At 42.9% G+C, this 18526-nt stretch overlaps 1 protein-coding gene across 22 annotated transcripts in view; it reads right to left on the bottom strand.

Moving 5' to 3' along the window:
- The window catches only part of MEIS1 (Meis homeobox 1), a 964979-nt gene that overhangs the window by 88968 nt on the left and 857485 nt on the right, over positions 1-18526 (bottom strand). For all 22 annotated transcript variants that reach the window (XM_079941540.1, XM_079941543.1, XM_079941545.1 and 19 more), the window contains one exon: positions 17960-18071. In XM_079941540.1, the coding sequence (XP_079797666.1) occupies positions 17960-18071 (112 nt within the window). The remainder of the gene's footprint in view (positions 1-17959; positions 18072-18526) is intronic.

Raw genomic sequence — 18526 nt, forward strand, 5'->3', positions numbered from 1 at the left:
GTCTCAGGATTTAGTACAGTGCCTGGTACTCTGTGAATGAATGAATGAATGAATGAACGAAGTATAAGGGCCTGATCACTTCCTTCTAAAGATCCTTCCTAATTTTATTCTCTCTCCTCTCTTCCCAGTGAGAGAACTGGTGAATGCAGTTCAGAAATAAATTGATACCAGTTATTAGGTTACTTCTTAACCTGGTATGAAGGAAGGGTGTTGGAGTTGAAAAACCTGGCTGATTCTGGTCCTGGTATTTCCCACTTACACCCTGTGAGACCTTAGGCAATTCTCACTTATAAAACGGAGACGTGGAGAGTTGTGCTGCTATAAGATTAGTGGTACAAGGCTCACAAACTAAGATGGGTGGACACATTTCATAAACTGAAAACCAGAAAAAAATACACTCTTTGTTAGATTTCTCCTTCCCATCAGCCAGCATTGTGTGTGACCCATAGTAGATGTTCAATAAATATTTGTTAAATAATGGAAAATCAGAACAAAAGAGCCATCTGTCTCTGATCCTCTAAATCCCAATTCATAAGACTTCCTCTGAGAGGCTGACCTCAGGGATGGGATGAAAGCAAGTTCAGGCAAAGACGCCCTTTATTTCTTCAGGTTACAGTTGGAAAAGTTACACCCAAGTGCACATTGAAATAAATAGTATTGTCAGCCTTTTGGAGAAGCAAGCGTGATGGCAGGAAGGGAAGAGGACCCTCAAGGTATCAGGTGTGAAAAGCAAGCCAGTGGCCCCCAACCCTCGTACCCATCTTTTCTCTGCTCCCCCCACCAGCACCCCAGGTCACAAGCCAAGAAATGGCAGCGTCATTGCTGTCACTCTGCCCCTCTGAAATAGGAACCAGGATTAGCTCTGGCTGGCTGAAGCTCAACCCAGATAAGTCCAGAGCGATGCTGATAGGCAGCGGGAAGGAATTTGAGGAAGTGACAAGAAATGCCACGTCACCCACCATAAAGAAAGCTTTCCCACAAAGTGGCCTGGGTGGTGGCTACACAGCCGACTGGTGCTCAGGAAAGTGCAGATAAACGCAGAAGTCTTTCCTAGCAGCGGGACAGAGAGCCAGCCACACACAATTCATGTCTTTGCCACATCCTTCAGCCACGACGAGGAGGGATGTAGAAAGCTGCCTTCATGCAGCCCAGAGGAGCCTGAGCGGAGAGTCCCTGGGCCCTCCTGCGGCCAGGGACCGGGACCCCCCAGGCGCAGGCTCGCCTCTGTGCACTTCTAATGTATCAACCAGAGAATCACCAGTAATCCTAAGGATGCAGTTTGTTTGTTTGTCTTTTTACAAAGATTCTAGGTTACAGTCTTTCTGTCGCAGGGAAGGGTTTGTGCCATGTCAGAAATAAACTTCCTAATTTCATCCACCAGGTAATGGACATCATAATAATCCGCAATGGCATCTGTCATTGCAAAGATTTCCACTGTTCTTCACAAAAGTTTCATGGAAAAGTGGAAGTCAGCAAGCAGGGATTCTCCCAAGAAATTCACAGATAAAGAAATGGGGCCTAGCAAAGAGGACCAGCGGGGGGAGAAGGGAACCCTTCTGCTCTGCCACTGTTGTTTCCCTAAAGACAGCACAAAATTCCCTGCTAGTTATCTATGGCATGGCCTTCTTCCCTTGTATTTTAAAATTTCATTCAAAGGGCCTGTTCTCATAAAAGTGTATCCAAAACTTATCCGAGATATCTTCACCAGGAAATCCATACTTTGACAAATGGAGTAAGAGGTCAAATACTTAGAATATATTTAGAAATATATATTCTGTATAATTAAATAATACCGGTGACTTTTTAAAAGGGCATGTTGGACGAGATCTCAGCTGGTATGTCTGTGGGATCAATCCCCTAGCTCAGTGTTCTAAACATCTCTGCAAGAAATTCTGGCTAAGATTCTGCAACCTCAAACTGTCCCACAACTTTATCTAGAAAGAAATTTGAGCCACCAATATCCCAGAGGTCTCATAAGGGCCACAGCTGTCAGCAGACCAGCCTTTCCATCCTGGGGAGCCGGGAAAATATTTCAATACAGTATATCTTTGCTCAGGATTCTTTGAGAACACACCAAACAGGAAATGATTAGAGTTACATTTACTTACTCTCACATATTAGCATTAAATTATTAGTTGTATTAGTGGCTTACATTTACATTAAACTTGCAAATTATATAGACTCTTATTTCCATTCTACAAGCATCTCTATTTTTTTCCCTGCATGCATATCTAATCATTTGCTTACCTCTTATCACTCTGGGAACCTACAGTTCTTAATTCCATGGATTTCCACAGGGCAAGAATCTAGGCCACCGTTTATGCACAGAAATCAATTCAGCCATCACTACACTATGCATCAAAACAACATTTTAAGAGCAAAAGTTGAAGCCAGTGGCATTGAGCCAAAGCACCTCTTCTCAAAAGGAAAATGCAGTGGGATTTTAAAGAGCAAATAGGACAAGTCACCGAGGCTTTATGCCTCACCAAGAAATGGGGAATCCTTAATGGCCCAAAGTGTCTTGATTCAAATCTGGAACTTAATAAGACTTGTGCCCAAATAAAAGTGCTGATTGCCACATCCCCCAGTGTCCTTTCATAGTGTCCCATGTCAATATATTCACCAGGTTCATTTCCTCTCTCTTTGCCCCTAGTGAGATTACTAACCAACAATATTTTTATGTTTTTAATTAGAATCGGAAAGAGCATTTGGGCACCGTATTGCGTTTTTACAAGCTCTGCATCTCTGAAACACAATATTATATTAACGTGATAGTTTATGAAGAAATCATATTACTAAATATCATAAATCACAGAAACTTCATTGGCTTCTTCTAAAATTGTATGTAATCTGCTGACTACACCATTCACAATTTATAACAATCTATGCAAATGTATGTTAAAGCCATAAAAAGTCCCCCCCCCCCCCCGACCCATATCCTTTTCCCACAGGCCACATAAAGGTGAATTAAGGGAATCTGGCAAAGGGTATACATGGCTACTGCCATTTCCCACAGCACATAGGGTATTCTCCTCTGGGAATAAAACATTTTCCTTAAACTACTGTTTATAACCCTTATCAGCTCAACAGCAATAGAGCCATCAAGTCCAATCTCTTGTGGAAAAAAGTCAAGGTCAACAAGTACTTGCATTTTTGTTTATCTTTAGCTGCAATTGCTACTGACATTCAATTGGGTAATAAACATAGGTCTGTCAAATGTTCCCAGCGAACAGGTGATCCAAAAGCTATCTCAGAACGAGGCGATTGCCAGGTAATCATGCAATCCTGTTAATAACAATTATGATTTGAGTACATTTATTTATAGATGCAAACACCAGTCAGTCCTAAGCAAACATTGCCATACCATTCCCACCACTGGGGAATAAGAGTGAGGAAGTACAGGAGGGCTTTTTCTCAGATTGCTCACCAACAATAATGTGTGCATTCCCATGAGCAGAGCACCATCCAGAGAAAAGGTTTTCTCCCCTTATCTCTTCTATTTAAAGGCAATTTTGTGTGTCAATACAGCCACGCCCTTTACTCTGTCTGCCCCCCAGGATCCTGAGCCCAGTTGTCTCTCTCTGCCTGAAAACCAATTCTACAGTTCTGTGTGTGTGTGTCTGTTTGGGATTGTCGCATGATTCCTTTAAGCCAGCATGGTTGCTACCTGAGAAAACACTTCGTTTTAACTTGAAAAGTGCTAGGTTTTGTTCAGCATGTTTAATTCTACAGAGTCAGAGAGATATTTGGAATAAATACTTCCTTCCAATCCATCAAGAAACTCACTGATAGCAACAGGAGTTATGCATTGGGATCTGGGCAGCACATGGCTCCTCGCCACATTCAATTTACAGATTAAAAATAGAATCTGTTCCAGCTGCAAAGTAAGACACGTTAAACCTACTGCCTCCATTTGAAATACGGAAACTAAATCTAAGGACCACGGCCACGATCTAGGATGATGATTCTGACCCACATAACACAAGCCTACTGCCTCCACTTCGGTTATGAAAAATAAGCTTAAGGAATATTCTTGGAGCCCTAAAGGAATGCTTCTACTTCTTGCTATGTAGCCTTGATTAACATTCCATCATTTAGTGGAGCAATTAATATTTTCCAAAGCTGACTCCTTTCCTATGAAGAGCATCAGGGAGAGTGGCATTGACATATATACGCTACCAAATGTAAAATGGATGGCAAGTGGGAAGCTGCCGCATAGCACAGGGAGATCAGCTCCGAGCTTTGTGACGACCTAGAGGGGTGGGGTAGGGAGGGTGGAAGGGAGACTCAAGAGGGAGGGGATATGGGGATATATGTGTACATATAGCTGATTCACTGTGTTGTACAGCAGAAACTAACACAACATTGTAAAACAATTATACTCCATTAAAGATATAAAAAAAAAACTTAAAAAAAAAAAAGAGGCTCAGGACATCTGGAAACGAAGTAAAGGACAATCCTTCTTAAAATACACAAACCCACATCCTGGGAAAGAAGGTGAAAACTGACACACAAAATGAAGTATACTATTTTAAAAGACACCTTTCAATGTAGACATATTAAGTACGAGGTGAAAGTGTTGTGAGTCAAGAAAATACTGTTACAGTATAAAGAAGTATCCTTCATTCTTTAACGTTCAGGCAAAAAGTGGAAGGAACCAGAGCTGTATCTGCAGGCGCAAGAGTATATTATTTTCCTCCTGGAGTCGATTAAGTCTGGCAGGTAATTTGAAGATTCTACATACGAAGAGAAATTAGCCGCCTGGGAAGCGGGAAGGCAGGATTAGGACCCACTGGGAGTCCATGAACACGAAGGCCCATGAAACAAAGCATCTACTCTGCAGATACTCAGGAAACGCTCATCCATCAGTTGTCAAGCAAGGGGGGAAGTCACCTCAAGTTCAGAACAGTAAACTGATGAAATGAGTCACCAGATTCCCATGATAGCTTGGCTGGCCTCTTCCTTTCCACGCAGCCCCCTGGTCACCATGGAGCCAGAGACTTCTCCGCGGGAGAGCAGGGCAGCAGAGGGTGGTGGCCGGGCTTCAGCGGGCCACCCTCGGAGAGGGTGGGAAGAATGTCCAGAGGAGAAGCCGGAGCCAGCAGTGGCCAGCCCACCTTTGGGAGGCTACCCTCAGAAGACAGTGAGCGTGCTAGAAGGGACCTGTGGTCTAGAAAGCAGTGTTCTGAGACCTGGCCTGTTTCCAGGCCCTTCTGAACCCCACGCGCCTGCACCCCTCAGTCTGGTCCAGTCTCCTCCTCCAAAGTTCTTCTCTGCAGCCTCCCCTGCCTGCCTCAGTCCGTGTGCTCAGCCTTTCTAAACAGCAGCAACACTGGCCCCAGCTTCCTCACCACCCATCCCTCCTTCACTCGGATCTGACCAGGACACAACTCTAACGTTTTCAGTGGCTCCCCAACTCCCAATAAACTCCCAGCTCCCTAAGATGACCTCTATGATCCTTCGTGGTCTGGCCCTGCCACCTCTTGGCCTCACCTTAGACTCTCCCTTTCCCATGTTCTCTGCTCACACTGAGGCGTACGGGAAGCCTCGGGAGTGTCATGCTTTCTCTCTCCTTCATGCCTCTACACAAACTAATTTCTGTGCCTCGCATGCCCTTCTACTTCTCCATCCATCCCAAGTTTCTATCAAGTTCCCCAAGTTTCCTTGGGGGAGCTGGCTAGGAGATTGGGAAGGAAAGCAGGTTGCTTCCAGGGCTAACTCTGGGGGATGCGGCAGTGGTTGCCTGGAGTGCTGTGCCGAGAAGGACCCACATCCAAGTCCCATTCAAGCTCAAGGAGAAAGTGCACTGTGATCTATTAAGGATGCCTGCCGTGGAAGGATGGGGAGAGGCAGTCGCTCCATCTTCACCAGTTTGTTAGGTACCGTTCCTCTGCTTCCAGATTACACTGAGCCCACTGAATCACGAGACTTAACCTACCATGTGTGAACTGTCTGCTCGGCCACAGGACTGCCAGCTTCTTGATGCCAGGAATAGCCTCTTTCACTCTCAATTCTCACATCTAGCAATGGGCTACTACATAGTGGACATTCAATTAGTACTCAGTGAGTTAGTGAATGGGGCTATTTCTGTCTTCACCTTTTCTCCTTTTGGGAGAATTCCTCTCATCAGCTTAAAATTCACAATATCAAATCACACCTTTTTTAAAATTTTTATTTATTTATTTGTGGCTGCGTTGGGTCTTCGTTGCTGTGTGTTGGCTTTCTCTAGTTGCAGCGAGCGGGGGCTACTCTTCATTGCGGTGCGTGGGCTTCTCACTGCGGAGGCTTCTCTTGTTGCAGAGCATGGGCTCTAGGCTCGCGGGCTTCAGTAGTTGTGGCACATGGGCTCAGTAGTTGTGGCTCTCGGGCTTAATTGCCCCGTGACATGTGGAATCTCCCCGGACCAGGGATCGAACCCGTGTCCCCTGGATTGGCAGGCAGATTCTTAACCACTGCGCCACCAGGGAAGTCCCAAAACAATACCTTTTATTGGCACTAAAAGAATTCCTTTCACATAAGGAGATGTTCTGAGTGCTTGGTAATCCAAATATTCACAACACACAGTCTGCTCCTATTTTATAGGTTGAAATCATATTCCATCAGAACTTCCGTTGTTAAAGACCGTGGCCCCTGCATCTTCCCATCCCGGTGTCCCACCTCAGTCCCTCGACATCTCCATTTTCACCGTCACTTATCTGAATCTCTCTGGCTCCATTAACCCTGTTTCAGAGGATAATAACGAGAAGGACAAGAGCGTTCTCGCCTGCATCCCAAGCCCCAGGTGCAGGGAAAAAAGAATGGAGTTGGCTCACCATGAAATGGTCAGAAGAAGGAGATGGCAAAGTGGGAAAAGGTCTCATGGCATCGCGAAATGATCAGCACTGTGGCTCACATGAAGACAGGCTGTCATCTGTTTCGACTACGGAAATCAAGACAGGCTTAGATACCAAGGAGTGAAAGTGCAAATGGGCTGAATATAAATCCAGACATCCGAACAAATCAATCAAATATTTATCAAGTACTTACTCTATTTGCAGTACTGTGCTAGGAGCTGAGGGGACTGTAGAGGAGCCCTACAGGTGTTGCTAGGATGTCAGCCTATGCCACCTCACTGGATTTCCTGGGTGAGCACGTGTGGGTCCTAATGCCTGTCAAAGGGATTCTTCTGAGCAACACTTCCATGGATGCTCTAAAGCTTGTAACTAATTATATTTCACTCTTCATTTTGGCTGCTAGGAAGCTCAGAGCCAAATTAACTGCCTACTTCTAGCAAATGGACATGATCCTATAATTCATATTGTTCCTTACTACCCTTAAGACTGACTTCTCATTTATTTTCCTTTCATTCTGATATCTTCATCTACTTCAATTGAATCCTATTGTATACTTTTGCTAATTTCCTTAAATCCTTTCATAGAAAGGAAAGGAAAATATGTCAAAGCATTGTAAAATTAAGATATATCCTTTTTCTCCCAAGGTATCAAAGTACAAAAGGGCACAAGGTACAAGGTGCTAACTGTCCTGCTCTCACAGATGCATTGTAATAGGGGAACTCAAGGAAAGAGTCAAACTAAAACAAATGAAATGTTTAAAGAGAGAGAACTGATTAATGTTAATAATCTAGCTACAAACCTATTGGCAAATTCAATGTTTTCTGCATTCACTCTTCAATTCTCCCTTTCTTAAAAATATATGATTCTGAAGCAAATTTAAGATTTTCTAGATAGGGTCATGTTCTCTTTTTCTCCTGATATGGGAATAAGTAGAAGGAAGTTCTACCTCTTCCATTCTTTGTTAGGAGATAAAATAAGCTTCGTCTAGGAATGCATACGGGTTGATATTGGTAAATGTGGGAAGGCTAAAGCTAATTGTACTAATCAAACAGAATGCTTTTAGGTTAAGTAATTACGGAAAATTATCTGCAAGACTGAACTAATCCACAAAGCCAGACACTTGAGCAAACCCCAACTTATCAACTACACTTCTGGGACCAATCAATGTAAGAGGTAGACAACGCCCACCTCTTTTTAAGGAAAACGCTTGGCATAAATTTACTGTTTGGGTTAGTTTTTGCTAGGCCAACAGCCAAAACCTCCACCACTATCCTTAATTAGTGCTAGCAGTCATGAGGGAGAGAGATAAATTCAGGAGAAGAGCTAAATATCACATCCCAGGGAATGCAATCATGTCTGCTGCTGGGAACAGCACAGGACATAAAAGCATCCTCCCAGGGTGGCACAGGTACTCCTGTAATTCTTCCTTAACCTCTACCCTAAGATCCCTCAAAAGATACTGAAATGCTGTAGCCAGTCCCCACCCATCCTCTACTGGAAGCCCATTCAGGGCCAGAGGGTGGAACTCAAGGGTAGGAGTAGGCAGAACCAGCAACTATGTGGATGCTGTGATTTAAGGTACATCCGCAAACCCATCTACCACCAACTTCTGAAAGAGCTACCTGTCGAATCTTTCCTTGAGTGCCCCGGTTAAAATGCCTTTCTGCGGGTGGGAACACACAAGACCTACGTGTCTATTTACATCTTGACAGAGATTACCATGTGAGATTAGCCATCTGGCACCCAAAAGAAATCAGTCCCGAGGGAATGTAGTGTAATCACAGTTTGAAAGCATGAGAGGGTTCCCAACCCTCTTCAATAAATAATTATCCATCAGTGGCCATGTGTCATAACTATGCTGGGCACAGGAGAGTTAAAGATGAAGAAGACATAGTCCCTTCCCAGGGGGCATCCTGGGGAGGCTGACGCATGAATGGCTCATTTCAATATATGAGCAACGATAAAACACAGGATGCCCTGACAACACAGAAGAGGATCACTTCCTCCAATCTGGGGGTTCACAGAATACTTCCTGCAGATGACACAAATTAGTTTAGAAGTTTTTAACCTGGACTACATAGACCCTCCCACTACAAGGGGATCCATGGTGAGAATTTATAAGATCCAAGTACTTGGAAGGGAAAAAAAAATTAACCTTTTATTCTCACTAACCTCTAACTGCAAGTAGCATTTACTTCAAGTGTGTATCTAGGTACGTAACAAACCACAGAACTATTAGTAGGACCTGTGACTTTGTCACCCATGGAAATCATATTCACATAATACAATACAGTTGTTACAAATATCTTAAGACACCACTTACATTCATCACTATTTCAAAAACGTGATACACAATAGAATTATTGCCAGACCTTGTTACTTAATGCATATTAAAACGAGGCACTTATATCACTATATTACGATTTGTGTTTTAAAATACTTTGTTAGGACTTCCCTGGTGGCGCAGCGGTTAAGAATCCGCCTGCCAATGCAGGGGACACGGGTTCAATCCCTGGTCTGGGAAGATCCCACATGCCACGGAACAACTAAGCCTGTGCACCACAACTGCTGAGCCTGAGCTCTAGAGCCTGTGAACCACAACTACTGAGCCTGCATGCCACAACTACTGAAGCCTGCATGCCTAGAGCTCGTGCTCCGCAACAAGAGAAGCCACCACAGTGAGAAGCCCGCGCACCGCAACGAAGAGCAGCCCGCGCTCACCGCAACTAGAGAAAGCCCGCGCGCAGCAGTGAAGACCCAACGCGGCCATAAATAAATTTATTTATTTATTTTTAAAAATAAAATATTTTGATAACTGGATTTCAATATAATTAGTTTCCCTTATAATCTTATGTATTTTATTTTGTGTGTTAATAAAAATATTACTCTGACTAGGTATCCATTGACTTCACCAAATTGCCAAAGGGGTCCCCTCCCCCCAGAAAATGTCAAGGTCCCCTGAAGAAGACCAGTATGAGTCAGCAGCCACAGGACTAAAGGTGGAGAAAGCAATGATGACCCACTAGTTCAAACAGCAAAGGCCCCGGGTGGCCACACGGGAAAACTGAACCAAGTTCCCTAGAGCGGCCTCCTAGGGCCCAGAGATGCTGAACTTATATGGCAGTCAGAGGACGAAGGTAGAGGTGTCCCTCTGCAAGTTAGGCCAAATCCTACTCACTCTGTGTTTCAGTCAACAGCCTTGACCACAGAGTTCACTGTGTCTGGGTCACTGGTGTGTTGTGAAATAAACACACTCGCAGCTCCCTAAGAATATTCAGCATTTAGCAAATATTTCACTTGCATATGCTTGACGCTCTTGGGAGCACACACGAACTTCCTGAGGGCAACTACTATGACCTACTCATTTTTATAGCCTCACACAGCACACCTTCCACACAGTCAGTGCTTAATCCATTTCTGATGACTTGACTAGAATGCATACATTTATATTTCCCTCCTTAAGTACAACTTGTGATCATATTTTGGCTCATCTGCAGAAGTGATTATAATTCTAAACCCTTTTTATCTCCTTGGGCTGTATTAAATGGATGCTTCCCTCAAATTAACTTCCTCACTTCTGCCTTGCCAAGAATGACACCCTGTGAAGAATCCCCCACTGGGGGCAATGGATTCTCTCCTGGTTTATTTTCTTGGGTAGAAACTGAAACACATGTTTCAGCTGTGCGGTGGCCCTGGAATGCCTAGGAGGATGGACCTGAAAAACAAGTTATTGCTTATACTTTAAAACCCAATGCAGAATCGAGAGAAGAAGGGAAGGTGAGAGAGAATAAGAGGAAAAAAAGGCCTTATTTGGAAACTGAATTAAATAATTACACAGTAGGATCTGGGTTTTTAAAGCTCAGGTCACCATTTTTATTATTTACACAAGGCAGTAAAATGCATGTTATTAATAAGAGTGTGGAATATATTCTTCTACACGAGATGTGCTTTTGAAAAATACTTAACGGTCTTGGAAAGAAAGAACTAAGCATTATGAATCATTAACTTCCAGGTCCACTACAATAGAAAATATATCCCACTCTCGGTGAAACGCCAATGTTGTTATAGCCAGAAAAGCTTTCTCTAATTTACAGCAGACTGAGTGAAACTGAAGAGAAGATACCTCTCCAAAAAGTTTTCATACCTTCTGGCTGTAGGACTTCCTGATGAACTGACGTAACATCATTATTCATAGAATTCTTTACCACTCATTTTTTAAACTATCACGGGATTCTTGAGAGACCGATGCCATTAATTCTAGGCAAGTCAGAGAACTGGTGTATAATTTCAGAAGTCCTACAAGCCACACTGGAGTTGGTATCTCTTAAGAAACAATCACAGCAAGAACAAAATTCCAACCCATCACAGGCAACAAAATCCCAGTATCTGCACAGGTGACAACGGCAAGTGTCGGCAGCAAAGTCTACATCACATACCAAGTCCACCGTAACACTGCAAACCAGAGGGAAAACAGAACTGTGGTTTTAAGGCCATACTTAACAAGTATCACACCTCTTAAGTTTCAAAAACTAGAGTACAAAATGTGATAAGCTATCCAGATCTTGGGTTCACACATAAATAAAAATGAGCAATCAACAGAAAATATACGAAATGATCCTGCTGACTAATACCCTGCCTTTTCCAATCGAGGGTCAGACCCATTCAAACCCAGTCACATGAGGATGGACTCTGTAAAGGTCAATCAAAAGCAGGCTGAAACTCCAACTGTCTAGCTGACCTTCAGAGCTCGTGACAAATTGCTATCAGTCAATGTCAACTAATGACAGAGCTCTTTGGCTAATCAATTGTTCTAAAAATGATCAAGAAAACCACTCACAGGACAGCTCATTTTCACATCAATGCCCGTGAAGTATGAAAAGCTCATTTTTTGAGTTTTTAATAAGCTCATAAGTAAAGCAGTTACTTGGTAACAGAGGTCACCTTACAGAAAAAGATAGAACCTTTGTCTGCCTTTTACATTCTTTTATTACCATATTATAGTAAAAATATGCGATGGATATGCCAGAGGGCTACATAATAAAGTAGGTGACACTTCATCTACTTGAGACAAATACTTCTGTGTTAGAGGGAAATCTATTTGGGAGTAAATAATTTCAAATGAATTTTTCAGTTGTTTAAGATGAAAAGCAATGACCAGGTTTACTACTGATGTAGCCTAATAGTGAGAAGACGCACTTTCTGTGAAAACACTCATGGCCAAGTTCATGCCCCTAAATAAACAGTTATGACTTTTAGATGATGAAGTTACTTTTCTTTGTTTTAAGATGATCTGCTTTCATGATGCTAGAAGTCAAGCAAATGGAGAACAGAAAACGGTTACTCACATTTAATGAGTCAATAAAAGGTAAGGTGACTAGAGTATGGGGTGTTCTTGGGAAAACAATTCTCTGTCCATACATCTAATTCAACGTGTTTGATAAGTTAATAATATGGACCTTTGGATAACATGGATTTGCAGCGTGTAATGACTTCCCCTTTCTTTTTTACACCTGACTTTTCCCATCAGGAAATCATTTTCCTATTCTGCCTGCCACTGCAAGCAAAGACCACACTTTCATTTGAATACAACATTAAATGTAACTCAAGTACCACACAGGGCTGCAGTGGCCCAAGGGCTAAGGCCTGTGGTCACAATTATATTTTCCTTTTCTCTTCTCCCCAAAGCATATTTTTCAATATGCATTCTAGTGCCATTGAAATATAAGAAGTTCCCGGAGAAGAACAAGGCTTAAGAGGTAAGTGTGAACAGATCTAAAATCATTCAAGTCACTCTGACCAACAGACAGATGAAAGGAAAAAAAAAAAACAACCCTACTTTTTAAACATTTTTCTTCCTTTTCAGGGTTCTTAGGTTATTATAAATATTTTGTTTTTAAAATAAGTTGAGATTAAAAAAAAAAAAGAAAGACAGAAAACTGTTTCAAAACAAGCAGTATTCACTTTGTGTCTTCATCCGAAAAACTGTGGATTACAGATTGTATCCTAAACCTGAGTTGTTACGGTAGTTTTTCAAATTAAAATATCTTCCGTGGCCTCAACTACTCTCAAGTTGTCCATAGGAAAGAAATAAAGGAGGGAGGGCAACACTTAAGCCGAGACATAATTGGAAGTATGTGAAAAATGAAGTGTCAGTTTGGTCAATAAAGGGCAAAGGTCAAGGGGAACAGCAGCCCAAACTCTGTGCGAAATTGCTCATTAAGACATCCAATCAGAGAGCTCCTTCCCACCTATCCCATTATTCATCAGACAGCTGACTGTTTCAAATGCCTGGGTTTGGGCTGTTATTACTTTTCTTCTTCATGTAAAAAGACGAGCGGGTATATAAATCGTTGCTTAGTCATCTGGAACAAAATGCGGCCCTTCCCTCCATCCGTCTCCCTGCCTCACACCCCCGCTCCCTCTCACCCTGCTCTGCCTGCTGGCTTCACAGGTTTGAAACGACCGCCTCGAGATTCCCTTCAATAATAAATGGAATTGCCTTCTGCCTATAGGTTGCCTGAACTCCTACAAAAGCTGGCGTGGAGGGGAGGGGACAGTGGGAGGCACTGGCCACTACTGATACATTTTATTATAAAGAAATAGCAATGCTTTTCAATTGTTCCTCTTTACAGAAACGTGCTGGTTTTGCTTTTTGTTTGTTTGTTTGTTTTGTTTTTTTAGTGGGAGCAAAGATACTATTGTTGATCTGAGTCCTGGCCCTCAAAGAAGTTCATAAGTGCGTTTTAGAAGTTCTAGAGACCAAGTCAAGTCCTTTAGGGCTGAAATGTTTCACATCAAATTTCTATGTAGAAAGAAGACTTTCTTTTTCCTCACAAAAGAGGAAAACGAGATGAGCTTGAAGTGGGACACGTTCTGCAAGAGAAATGTCTTTACTTGTTTTGTAGGCTCCTCTTCTCAATTCAATAAATTTCAGAATGAGTGAAATGGTAGAGGCTCTTAATACATAATACAAATTAATCATATCAATCATCCTGCTTCTCTGTAAATAGCTCGATCATCATTCTACTCAGCACACAAAACTGGATTCTCAGTCCCCGGCAGAGTAGAACCCCCTTGAGGCTAATGCTGATTCTGTTTTATTCACAGCTCTGTCACTGTTACAGAGCGGAGTGCCAGGCCCAGTGCAGACACTGGGGGAAGAGTCCCTGAATCGATAACAGAAAGAATGGCCCTCGAGTGCTCTGTTTCCCATTCTTAGTCACACTCCAGTATCACATCAAATAGAAGCTTGGGCTTTGGAGTCAGACGGTATGGGTTCAAGTCCCTACTGTACCACCAACCAGTATGTGACTTTGGGTAAGTCTCTCAGCCTCTCTGAACCTCTGTGACCTCCTCTACAAAGTGACGGATGAAATACCTACACTGACTGACAGCCCGTAATACGTTATTTTATTATTTTATTACTATCATGTATTCGTCTCTCTTGACTTTCAACCCAAAACAGAGACGTGCCCAAACTCAAAATGTGGTCAAGCACAGCTAAGGCTGCTCATGGGTTATACAGTGTCCGTGGCAGCCGTCCTGGGGAGGAGTACAATCCGGTGGGGAAAGGCACCAGATTTGCTTGGTGTTCTCCTGTCCAGACTACACGCTTCCTACAATAGACCCTGATTATGGTCAGTAGGGCAGCCACACACAGTAGGATAAAAAAAGACACATGAAAGAGAACAGTATCTGCCAATGTGCACCTCATCTTATGAGACTCTGCTTGGGGGTCCTGAAAACACCCCATCCTAAAGTAGTTACAAAGGCAAGAGACCAAGATCCGGAGGTGACTCTCACGGTGACTCACTTCAGTATTTCTGAGCTTTACTTTTCTCTCTTCTGAAATGGGAAAATAGCAAATCATTGACAGTGAGAAAATAAGAATCCAATCTCATATCTTTGCAAGTGCTTTGAGGAAGTTAAAAAGTAGACAAAATCAATGTCCCGGCCGCAGCAGCAGAGTCCCCAACCAAACACAGATGTTAGGCCTTCCTTTTAAATGCCCATTTAAAGGCGCTTTTGCTATTAAAGAATCGATTTCCTGCAGGGGGCCACAAGTGTTCCTATGAAATGAATGTAGATGCTATAAGAAGAGTTGCCATGATAAATAATTTGAGTTGCGGGAGAGATATATTATGTAAATCATGAATAAACATCAAATCCCTGAATAATAATATCTTTCACATTTTCCTATTACATACTTCACATATATGCCCTTCAGAATGCCCAGGGTTGGATTTTGTACTTTCCTTTTTTATGCTTAGGTAAAGAATGTGGACTCAAGCTACTCTATCAACCCCAAGAGCCACTCATTTGGCAACTCGTCAGACGCTCAAAAATCCCCCCGATTGCTGGAACTCTAACTAGGAACTGTTACTGTATCTTGAAATCTGTCAGAACATTACAAACTTCCTGGGTGACCGATTTTCTTTGCTTTACTTTGAAAGTCCAGAAGAACAGGACAGAGCCTGTTACATGCCCACCTTGTACCACAGACAAGGTTATTTAACAGAGGACCAAAGCCTAGGGGATTTCTTTTTTTTGTACCCTGGGTGCCATAATGAAGGGGCAAACATTGAAAAGGAATGAGGAGAAAAGAAATGCGGTACAAATAATACAGCAGAGAAAGTTTTAAAATATGTATTACTCCCGTCTGTGAGGGAAACACCTCTTTGGATACGTTCTGGACAGATTGAGTTATTTCTGTCTATTGGGTATGTATAAAGACATATTTATGGATTTATAAATCTTTTGAAGAGGGCTGTTATTTACCCAGTTGACTAAAATGGACTCAAACTGTGTAAATAACTATTTAGGACACATGCACTACAGGCCAATTGCTGGCACGGTTTACACATCCATGGCTGCCAGAAAAGGCAGACAGGAGAACACGGAAAAGCCACTGTGCACAGCTAATCCGAAGGCTGCACAAAGACCCAGCTCCACAGGTCCCAGGGATGAAAAAGAGAGTTGAGAAGCGTTGTGGTTGGCATGGAAATGCACCGAAGTTGTTACAGCAACACTTCCAGACATCGTTCCGCGTTTAGCAGGGAATAAATCGCACTGCCCAGGAGAGGGCAGTGCGGGGAGGGGCGGGCGGGGGGGAGGGGCAGGCCTGAAATTTTAGGCCTGATGCTGCACCAGGGCTTCCACAAATCGCTCAGCTCATCCACAGCTTCTGTCCCTCCTCTGTCAAATGGGGCTAGACCTGTTTTATCCGCCACCACAGTTGTTTTAGGCAGGTTCAACTGAGGTCGTTCCAATGAGACTATGTATATGAAAATGCTTTAAAAAAGAAAAACGAGGTGGTGGTCTTATATGAAAAAACAGAAAGAGGAACGATGTAAGTGGAAAACTCTGGTAATGTGAAGGGTATACGGCTTACAGTCACATTCACTATTAAATTGGCCTTTAGAGAACACGTGTTGAAGGAGAAAGGAACCTGAGAAATTCCTGATTCCTTGTTCCGACAGGTCAGAGGGGAAGAACTGGGGTGGGGCATTTGCCCTCCGAAAGTCCTTTTATCAGATGATGTTTAAGAAAACTCATGTTTCCATTTTAAACAAATGCATTTCAGCCGTTTACAAGCCTTCAAAGTAGCAGCCAAACGACCCTCCTGACGGTAGCCTTAAAAAGCAAGACGTGAAAAAGAAAAACAAACAAACGAACAAAACACTAGGCTACGGCCCCTTGTAGCAACTCTGGAGTACAGGAAAAAGAATCGAGAGTCCATTTACACCCTTCTGAAAACTCTTGGTGCGAGCTGAATTCTGAAAGTAGGGCTTCATATGGAAATGCTGACCTCATCTTAGCTATAGTGCTGTGAACAGCAACACCATAACATAGACATGCGCACACTTGAAAGGAAGTAGGCCCCGTGGATTTATGCTGCATATCGTTTTCCAGTAAAAGGCAGAGGTCAGAGGTTACCAGTTTCTGCCTCAGCTCTGAACCAGTTTACTCTTCCAGGCTCCATTTTTGCTAGACTTACAGTTGTGATGAAATCAGCAACTTTTCTCTGAACAATAAAATATCTCAAATGCTTAAAATTCTATGTATAGAAGTTATTCCCAGTCCAAATAGCATACATCTGCCACCCCTCCCGCCAAAAAAGAACTTTTCTGTTGTCAAATTAATCGTGTTCAATTCATTGTAGACTTTGCAATTTTAGTTGGTATAGCCCAGTTCGGTTAGAAAACAAAATTCTTTTGTTGGGAAACAGCACTCCAGTGAAACATGATCATAAAACCGGATTTTAAAGTATGTACCTACTGTGGGCTCAGTCAACTTCAATAAAGCCATCTTTTTATATTCAGAGAGAGAATACTCTCTTCGGTTGCATGAATTGAACACAAAATACCCTGCAGTAGTTCTCATCAAAAGCAGTACAAGACATCTAAATCCTCATTCACCTTACTGCTGAAGCTTAACTTTCTGTTTAAACTTTATCTGCTACCTGTTACAGTCAGACATGCACACCCATGGACACCCAGATACACATACAGGTGTGTGCATTCCAAGAACCACACAAATGAAATTGATCTGGATTCTTGCCATTTCATCCTAATTCCCTTTAGTGTGACTTTGCCACGAAGCCAAGCACTTAAGAGGTTCAAATAAGTAAATCCAGAAAAATGGCTTCAACCCAGTGAAGAGGGAAGCCCGGCATGGGTTTCTAAAAGGCCCACTGCCTTCTAGGCATCTTAAGACATTGTTCAGTTGGAATCCTAGTGGGTGTTTCTTCATGATCTCTTGAAAAGCCTCTAAGGGTAAGTAATAATAACACTTTTTTATTTGTAGAGCAGGGTATTAGTGGCATGCTATTTCCACACATTCGAATGTCTAATCTACTTCTCTGCTCTCCGTCCATTCACTGACCCTGTTTTATGGAGGTGGCCAGGTGACAGGCAGCTAGGCAGCTGGTCTGGCAGAGAAAGAAGAAGGGGGTCGAGGGGAATAAAATAAGATGAGCCGGTTCTCATATTACACGGGGTTTATAGGAAAAACTGTAATAAAGAGTTCTAGGAAAACCTGTATAAAGAGTCCCTCACCAGACATTTCTAATTTTTCAACCCTGAAAAATGACACAAGTAGCAAGAGAACAAGAACAGCTCTCCTACCTTGCTCACTGCTGTTATCCCCACTGTGTGATGTGTGGCCCCCGCTGGAAGGGCCCGGGGTTCCTCCTGAGCGGGTAGATGCCGTGTCATCGTGATCTCTGTTCCAAGAGGGCTGTGAGGGCACAAAGCAGACATCTGAATAGAGTGGTCTGTTAACACGGTCCCGGTAGGGTCCCCTCGCACAGTGTCAAAGTGGTGGAGGGCTGGAATGGACAACCACGTCATCTTTCCCGTCCCCCTACACTAATGGTGCCAGCTCAGAGCTCCACTGGTGCATCTAAAATGTGCCAATTTCCGCTTCGGAGCTAAAATAATGTCTACCAATAGTTATTCTGTAAGTAACTGCATGCTTTATTACTAAGGAAAACAAAAACATTCCAGGCAAAGAAGGGGGGAGGGGGAAACCGCTGCCTCTTCATTCTGACTGTATTTTTAATGTCAAGCAACCCTCTGGCACAATAGTCTGCTACTCCAAAAGTGCAAAACGAGAGTGGTGGTCTGTGTGTAGAGGCTTCTGATTCATCCTAGAAGGCAAACAAGGCAGAGCTTTTAAGACCTCACAATTAG

This window comes from Stenella coeruleoalba, assembly GCF_951394435.1.
Source record: "Stenella coeruleoalba genome assembly, chromosome: 13".
Lineage (NCBI taxonomy): Eukaryota > Metazoa > Chordata > Mammalia > Artiodactyla > Delphinidae > Stenella > Stenella coeruleoalba.